We start from the raw sequence: 9,730 nt of genomic DNA on the forward strand, positions 1-9,730 counted from the left end.
TAGCTGAAAATATATTTTGCCCTTAGTCTTGAAAAACAGCGTATACTTTTCCAAATAACACGTGGGGTGCCTATTGTTTACTCAACCATTTCACTGTGTTCTGGATTTCATTGTTGGTGATGAGAAGTTAGCTATCATTCTGAGAGTTCTTTTATGAGTAGTCTGTCTTTTCTCTGGCTCACTTCTCATTGTCTGGCATTTTGTAGTTTCCTTATGGTAAACTTTAGTCCTGCTCTACAGCTGTGTGTGTAATAGTGAAATTGTGAACCCCAAAGGGAAGGACTATATTCATATTTTTATTGCAAATAATATGCTTGCATTGTCTTTTCTAGTTAGCACAGTGCCTTGTGCATAATACATTCCTAGGAGATTCATTGGTCGATCTATTGTTGAGATTCTGTATATAGCGCTTTTCCTGCCAGACTGTACTGTAGAATATTTAAAAATATTTACCTAAAAAGATAGTAAATACTTAGAAATGTTCTTTTTTTTTTTTAATGATGGGGTTACATGTAGCATTAAAAATTTTTTTTCCTCATGATCTGATATGATTATGGCATTAGCAGGAAAAGGAAAAAGTATCATTGTGTTGTGTAAAACTGAAATATTGACTTGGAGTTACAGTTAACATTTTTGTTTAAAAATGTAAAATATAATATTTAATATTGACTCATAAATATATTAAGCTGTTAATTTAAAGTCAGAAAATTTTGATGCAGGCTTGTATAGCTTCCTGATTGTTTTTTTTTAACTGTAAATACTCAGGATTTGTTGTTCTAATATATGTCTAGAGGGTATCGTCTTTTTAAATTTAATTCTTTTTTACTTTCATAAGGACAGAGCAGAGAGAAACTATCTCAATATGTAAGAGAAGATAGAAGCAATGTACTCATCCATTACCAGATAAGAGTAACATGACAGTAAAACAAATGTTGGAATTTTGTTCAGAATTCAGAATATGTTATCTTAAATATAATTCACTTGCATTATCAGGTCACAGCAATGTCCTCTTCTTATATTATTCCCTTACAAGCTGAACTTGGTCTGAAACCATTAGCTCTTCTGCGCTCCCTGTGAATGGCTGTGAACCCTGTCTCTGGTGTTTAAAACTACCCTCTGCTGGTTTCAGATTTCATTGTTTTACCTTAGATGTGAGCTAGATGCCATTGTAATAATTTGCATTTGGGACTTGTGGCTACAGTTAGATAGTATAATAAAGCACATTAGGAATTGCATTGCACATACCTCTAATTGACTGTTTCATTAGGGAAAAATGACATTTTTAAAGTGTTAAAATTGTTAAAATTAATATTTCCTGGACTCGTGTCTAAGATCTAATGGTCCTTTTTTCAGATATTCATAGTCAAATATTTAATTCCTTGTTCATTAATTCATGTGTGTGCAAGTGTATGTATGTGACTAGACTAAGCTTTACACTTGATCTCAGCCAGAAGGCCAAGAAGAGATAGACTAAGCTTTAATCCTTAGTTTTTACAGTAATGAATTCTGAATGTCACAGGAAATCAAGTTTTACACTAGAACTCAGCTGTTGGTGATGGCTGAACTTGGGATATTTAAGCTTGAAGGCCTCAGAGCTGGAATGAGACCCAGGTGGAATGATGTAGTGAATAGAACCACAGAATCACAGGATAAAAAGTGTTATTTCCTGGGCCCTTCTCTTATTTGAACTGAATCACAGTCTCTTGGACTAGGGCTCCAGACTCCAGGTAACTTCTTTTGTATGGTGAAGTTTGAGAACGTCAGATTAGTGACTTTTAGGAGTAAATTCTACCCTCGATGTAATATTCTATGAACAGCATATATCAATTATTTTGAGATTTGTGGGAGTAAATACTAGTCTGATGTGGAATTGGTTTTTATTACCAATTATTGATGTTCTATGCTGTTGGGAACTACTGAGCTAGCAAAGGTAAACAAGAAAGGAGCACATTATCAGATAAAAGTAGCAGCCAAGACTGGTGATCTCTGCTCTCAGAGGTTTCAGCTGTGACATGGAAAGTGAGACAGTTGGTCACCTGATATATTATTCATACTTTAGTAACAGTGTTCTTTGAGATATTTCAAACTCTTTGAGGTCACAAAACATCTTTGCAGAAGTTTGACCAACTACTGAAGTTATGCTTCTTGGAAAGAAATTAAAACAAGACAAGTATAAAGTAAAATGGGAAAGCATCTTTCTCCATTTCTTCTGTTTGTGCTACGTAGGCGTTACCTTTGTTTATTAAGATTTGGGTGTATTCTTTCAGATTGTTTCTCTGCTCATGAATATACATGTCTTTACCTATACTCACTTATATGTTAGCATATTTTAAATATTGATATATGTGCAAACAGATTGCGCCTCTTCTTCCAAACAAAGGCTATAACAATTCGTGTTCTAATAATCATTGAAGGATATTGTAGCCTTTAATAATGTTATAAATCTGATAAGGACTGCACTTTACTATTAGTGAGTTTGAACATTTTTTTTTTTTTTAAGATTTTTACTGGGGAATTGGGGAAGGGGAACAGCCAAGTTGTCCTTCAATCTTAGTTGTGGAGGGTGCAGCTAGCTCAGCTCCAAGTCCAGTCACCATCCGGCCGCCCGTTGGCAGCTCGCGGCAGCTCAGCTCAAGGTGCCATGTTCAATAGTAGTTGTGGGTGGGCATAGTCCACCATCCCACGCAGGAGTCGAACTGGCAACCTTGTTAGGAGCATGTGCTCTCACCAGCTGAGCCATCCTGCCACCTGTTGGCAGCTCAGCGACAGCTCAGTGGCAGCTCAGCTCTGGCACAGCTCATTGGCCCATGTGGGAATCCAACCGGCGACCCTGTTGATCAGAGCTCGCGCTCTTAACCAACTGAGCCACTCAGCCGGCCTGAACATTTTTTTTAAACGTGTGTTCTTTATTTTGCATTTCTTGTTTGTAATTTGCTTGCTGATATCCTTTCCCTATTTTTTTTTTAAAGATTTTATTGGGGAATTGGTGAAGGGGAACAGACAAATGGGGGAGGGGAACAGACAAATTGCTGTCCTTTTGTTCTTCAGTCTAGTTGTGGAGGACGTGGCTTCACTGGCCCATGTTGGTATTATCATTGTGCTCTTCCCGGGTGAGGCAGTCGCTCACTGTTGGACGACTGCTCACGGCGGTTCACAGCAGCCCACTGCAGACCCACTGCAGCCTACGCCGTCGCACCTTTCCCTATTTTTAAGTTAGGTTGCTTTTTATTTTTATTTTTGAAGTTCTTTGTATCATATAGACATTTAGCCTTTTGTCTGTTACATTGAAAATAACATTAGTTTTTAGCTTTTTCAATAGTGTAATAACATTTGCTTTGTGCCAGTTCTTCTGAGTCATTTATGTGTAATAATATTTCATTTAATCCTCACTGTTGTCATCTCCACTTTATGGATGAGGAGACTATGATGCAAGGAGGTTAAATAACTGTTTGAATACGTATGACTACTAAGTTGGAGAGTCAAGATTTGCATCTAAAAAGACTGATCTCAAAAAGTACACCTAGGGCCTGCCGAGTGGCGCAATGGTTAAGAACTTGCTTGGGATGCCAGAGGGCCTCGGTTTGGATCCCACATATGAGGGCCAATGACACTGCCCTCTACAGCTAAGATGCTGAACAACAGCTCAACCTGGAGCTGGGCTGCCATGAGTCGCCGGCGACGGCGTAGGCTGCAGTCCCTGTGGCAGTGGGTTGCCATGGGCTACCGTATGTAGCCAGCAGCTAGCGTGAGCAGCCAGCAGCCGCAGTGAGCGGCCATCCAGAAGCCGACGACTGATCTGCCTCGCCCGGGAAGAGCGCAATGATGGTGCCAACTTGGGCCAATGAAGCAGCATCCTCCACAACTAGATTGAAGAACAAAACGACAGCAATTTGTCTGTTCCCCTTCCCCCAATTCCCCAGCACTGTTCCCATCCCCCCAATTACCCAATAAAAATCTTAAAAAAAAAAGTACACCTAACCTTTACACTATATCCATACTTACAATTTTTTCTAATGTAAAAAACTGAAAATTTCAAATTTGATATGAACCTCATTTTTGTTTTGAAAAAAATAAAAGTATTTTTAAGAGACTGTGATGATTTTAATACAAATATTCCTTTAGGAATAGTAGCAAACATATATCTATGGTAAATAGATATAATACTGTGATATATTAACACAAATAATCCATAGACTTTTGGGGACATTTGTCCTATTTCTATTTAGAATTAACCCTACGGAACATATTCCCCTCTATTTTCTACTTCTACTGATTTCATACTAGCCTGTTACTCTTCCTGTTGCCCATCATTTTGCCTTAATCCATCCTCAGCAGTGCTACCTGGATAATCGTCGTTAAGTGCAGTTTTGATCCTGTCACTTACTTCTTTGGAAACTTTCAGTGATATCACGTTTCTTGCTGAATGAGGCCAGACTTTCCTTAGCAGGGTCTTTGAAGACTTGTACAACTCTGCTCCATGTGTACCTTTCAAGAATTATCTTGAGCAACTTTTCTTGACACTTATTCGTGTGCAGATAAATGGGATAATTTGTTTTCCTTCTTTTGGGCTTGCATAGAACCTACCAAAACTGTTCTTGTGTATAGAATAATATTATATGAAGACCTGACTTAGGGAAATAGCTATGTAATCACTTTGGAAGCAGAAACTTACAACTTGGGGATTTAGTGAATTAGCAGAGAAAGATAGGAATCAAAGTTTACTCCAAACAAGAGTTCTAGCTTGAGAAATAAACCATTGATGATGCCATTAGGAAGACTGGGAACAGAAGACCTATTCTGTATCTGCAGATATATTGCTAGAACCTTTTCAGATTATTTTCCAATATTTCAGAAGCTCCTTTATCCATATTTGGATTTGAATAGAGTTTTGGGAAGGTGCTAAAATGTTCAGTTTTGGCATAGATTTCCACAGTTTAGGAAAGACACTGAAAAAATATTTTCTGATAGAGTTGTGTCTGAGTCTTTAATGCTAGATTATGAGTAACACCTCTCATTGGGGGATGGATTTTTCTAATGCATAGCACTTAGATTAAACAGGGTGAGCATAAACCTGTTTCCAGTCATTTTTCATCTCTAAGTAGATGGTAAATGGGCATATATTTTGTTATGTGTATGTTTTCAGAACATAATGTTTGAAAGTTTGATCTGTTTCAGATAAAGGAATAACAGTAATGTTAATTACTCCCTCATTTTGATAAAGTGCCTCTGAAAAACTTGTGCTGGCAAACCATATTCAAATTTTTGTTTTGGCATTTTGTCCCCCTGTTAATTACAACTAATTTGGCATTCTTTTCTCTTTCCAGATCACTCAACTTCAAGTGGCACATTATCTTTTAAGCCTAGTCGGTCATTGGTTACTCTCCCTACTGCCCATGTCATGCCGTCTAACTCCAGCGCTTCAGTTTCCAAACACAGAGAATCATTGACATCAGATGGCTCAAAATGGAGTGCAAGCCTCCTGCAAACATTGGGAAACCACGGTAGGGGGGAGCAGGACTCTTCACTAGATATGAAGGACTTCCGACCCCTCCGGAAATGGTCATCCTTATCCAAACTCACTGTCCCCGATAACTGCAGCCCGGGTGGCATTGCACCCACTGAAGAGTCAAGGAGTGGTTCGGAAAAGACAGGGATAGGCAAGGCTTTAACATCACAATTAAGGACAATTGGGCCTAGCTGCTTACATGATAGTATGGAGATGCTTAAGTTAGAGGACAAGGAAATACATAAAAAACGATCATCAACTCTGGACTGCAAATATAAATTTGAGAGCTGTAGCAAAGAGGACTTTAGAGCTTCTTCCTCCACTCTTAGGAGACAGACCTTAGACATGACATATAGTGCCTTACCTGAAAGCAAGCCCAATATGACAAGCTCAGAGGCTTTTGAACCTCTGAAATATTTAATGCTTGGTCAACAGGCAGTAGGTTCAGTTCCCATTCAGCCTTCTGTGAGGACACAGATGTGGCTGACAGAGCAGTTGCGGACAAACCCTTTGGAAGGTAGAACTACAGAGGACTCTTACAGTTTAGCTCCTTGGCAACAGCAGCAAATTGAAGAGTTTGGACAAGAAAGTGAAACACCAATGCAGGTAAGGCTCAAAATTGAGTGTTTGCTTCCCTCTAGTGGATGTTGTGAGTACAGTAGCGCGCTTGACAGTAAGCATGTGTTAATGTGTTGTTCATAGGCTCAGATTGCTTTTCCTTTCCCCTAAAAGTAAACAAGCATAGATGTTGTAAACTCTAAAAGTATTGCATTGATTAAACAAAACTTAAAAAATATTTGAGTCTGATTAACATGAAAAACTTGGTATCTAACTTGGCCTTTACTTCTCATTTGTAAAATGGGCATAAAAATAAAGCAAAACATATTCATTCTAAAGAAACTTGAATCAGAAACAAAGGAGTTGACATGGTATCATAGAACGTTAGCTTGGCAATATGAAGCCTTGGATTTTGTTTCTGGTTTTATCCAATTCAGAACCTGGATGATCCTCTACCCATCACTTAGTACTTCATGTCTCTGGGCCTCAGTTTCTTATTCTTTTGAGATATAATTGACATATAACATTAGCTTCAGGTACAACATAATGATTTGGTATAGGTATGTATTGCAAAATAATCATCACAGTAAGTCTAGTTTATACCCATTACCATACATAGTTACAATGGTTTTTCCCCCCCGTAATGAGAACTTTAAAGACTGACTCTGTTAGCAACTTTCAGACATATAATACAGGCCCCCAGCCCCAGCCTCTGGCAACTACCACCAATCTGTTCTCTATGAGTAATTTTTTTTAAGACTCCACATATGAGATCATATGGTATTTGTCTTTGTCTTATTTCACTTTACATAATGTCCTCAAGGTCCAACCAGGTTGTCACAAATGGCAAGATTTTCTTCTTTTTTATGGCTGAGTAATATTGCATTGTATATATACCACATTTTCTTTAGCCATTTATCCATTGATGGACACTTAGTTTGCTTCCATGATATGGATATTGAAATAATGCTTCAATGAACATGGGAGTGTATGTATATCTTTTCAGGTTAGTGTTTTTGTTCCTTTTGGATAGATACCCAGAAGGGGAATTGCTGGATCATATAGTAGTTCTCTTTTTAATTTTTTTGAGGAATCTCCATACTGTTTACTGTTTACCATAGTGGCTGCACCAACGGTGCACAAAGTTTCCCTTTTCTCCACATTTTTGTCAACACTTATCTCTTGTCCTTTTGATAATAGCCATTCTAACAGGTGTGAGGTGGTATCTCATTGTGGTTTTGGTTTGCATTTCCCTGATGATTGGTGATGTAGAGCACCTTTTCATGGAAACAAATTAATTCTGTCAAAAATTGCAAAATTTCCCTGGAGCAAACATTTTAAATTAATGTTTATTACTGCTACTAATAAAAAATAGTAAAGATTAGAGGAATCATTGCATACATAAATGTTTAAGTGTCTAATCACTATGCTGTACACCTGAAACTAATATAAAATAATGAATGTCAACTGTAATTGAAAAAAATAAATAATTCAAAAAAGATTAAAGGAATATATTCTGTGAAAGGGTAAGGAGATCACTTATCTAGGAACCTCATACATCTGAGTACAGCCCCGAAACACACACAACATAATGTGCTACATTCATATCGCATGTGCCTTCTTTACTCTTGCTTTGGAAACAGCTTTTATAACCTTGATTATGTATATATAAAGCACATAACCAAACAAGCATCATTATTGTGTCTGAATTACAAATCAGAAAAGAGTAACTTAACCAGATTTATTTGTAATTTATCAGTTCAAGTGATTGAAAGACAGGAAACCTAATTTTGAAACATCATGTTTTAGTTCTCAGATGCTTGTGATTATAGAGCAGGAATCAGGCAGTTATTTTTCCAGTTGGTGTCTTTACACAGAATTGGAGTTGTTCAGGGAGACTGAGTATTCTACCTGAAGTGTGAGAGAAAGGTAACAGAAAATTGGGTGAATTTAAAGAAATATGTATTCACTCCTTTCATTCTGCTTAGAGGAACCTCTGCTGTAAATAAAGCTTTCCCCAACCTTACAGTGCAGCCGAGGGTAGGGATCTAGGAGATGCTTTGTGGCGCAAAACTTATTTTTAAATCTTCCCAGTACATAGTGCAGGAAGAAGGCTACTAAGGGACAGTTTGCGTGTACCCTGGAGCGTCCTGTTTTTTGATTAACCTTATTTGGGATGGTCTCTTTATGTAATGCTTTTAAGTTTTGGAGTAGAAAGATGAAACTAGGTAAAGAAAACTTATACACTTCAATTGCAGTGTTTAAATGACTGCTTCTCTTCTAATTTCCTTCTTGGACTATTACAGGAAAATTCCTTAAATACCTTCTCCTTGGAGCATCCATGTACTATCTTTATTTTAAAAGCCCTCACCTTAGTTTCTTAAAAAACTCCTAAAACATTGACTTCCTTCTAGTCTAATTTTTATATAAAAAGAGACATAATAAGGATCAACCCATACTCTCCCATGTGTGAACATGTGTATGATTTTTAAGCACAACTGCCAAACTCTCACCATGAAACAGTTCTTTGACCACTAAGAAAAAGAATTTGGCTGAGAGTCTCAGCCTAACACCATCATAGATTTATATAGAACTTTGTAGCTCTCAAGCATTTCATTTCATTTGCTCTTCACAGACTTCTCCCTCAAAAGGTTAATATTGTAACATGCAAGTTTTACTCTTCTTAGGACTACGTCCAGAATAATTATTGAGTCAGCTTCAGTCTTATGTGTTTAGTGTTCCTCGATTCCTGTGGTTTCCTGCTAAATCAGCTGTAGTGCAGGTAATATAATACTCTGGAGCGTTTTCCTTTGTGAATGAAAAGAAGCCATCTGTGCCCTCGTTGGTTAGGATATGGGTCTCCATGTGCAATGGCCACCAGTGTCTTTTGATTCTTTCCTCTGTCCTACATAACCTCTGCCCCCTCTCCCTCCCCCAAAGCTGTCTGATCCTACAAGGACATGACAGAAGAGAAAAACAAGGCTTGTTTCCTCTTTGGAGAGAATGTACCCCTTTCCATGCCCCTCTTGCATGTCTTTCTTTTTGGTGGGTAGGTGGCAGTGGATAGGAAGGAAATGGAGGGTGTATCCTTCTGCACACAACAATATGCATTGAATTTCTCTAAGTTTACAGTGGATCTTCCAGACAGTAGTGAAGAAATGGTCTCTTTATTGACGAAGCTTTTATCCTCTTTTCTTAATATTTTCTAGGAGTTTCTAAGTTCTGGGTTGCAGTCATTAAAAAGAGGAAGAGAAAATTTTGTGCCTATTTAAGTCTTGGAGAGGCTTGATCAGCCAAGATATAGGTTCCTAATAATTTCAACATATTTCACTGAAAATTTTCTGTTATATAAATAGAAAATATTAATAAAATTTTGGTAAAAATGACAAAGTTAAGTGACTTGGATTTTGTCTAACATGATATAAGAATGAAAAGTTCTAACACAAGAGCATTTTATGTATTGTTACATCCTCTGAAAAGAAACAGTTTTTTAAATTTTGCATGCTGTTTTGTCTTAAAATTTTTTAATGTTTATGATAATATAACTGTGCATTGAAAGATGTAGACATTATGAAACTCCAAATAGATATGTAATTATGACACATGCATTAGTTAGCTAAAAAGCATGTAAATGATTTTTGTATGCTCGTACATGTTTTAATAAAT

At 37.3% G+C, this 9,730-nt stretch overlaps 1 protein-coding gene across 1 annotated transcript in view; it reads left to right on the forward strand.

Moving 5' to 3' along the window:
• Positions 1 to 9,730, forward strand: part of CEP85L (centrosomal protein 85L) — a 116,943-nt gene that overhangs the window by 30,471 nt on the left and 76,742 nt on the right. The window contains exon 3 of the mRNA XM_019629333.1: positions 5,325 to 6,112. Coding sequence (XP_019484878.1) covers positions 5,325 to 6,112 — 788 coding nt within the window. The remainder of the gene's footprint in view (positions 1 to 5,324; positions 6,113 to 9,730) is intronic.

Source organism: Hipposideros armiger, unplaced genomic scaffold, assembly GCF_001890085.2.
Source record: "Hipposideros armiger isolate ML-2016 unplaced genomic scaffold, ASM189008v1 scaffold_839, whole genome shotgun sequence".
In the NCBI taxonomy this organism is placed as follows: Eukaryota; Metazoa; Chordata; class Mammalia; order Chiroptera; family Hipposideridae; genus Hipposideros; species Hipposideros armiger.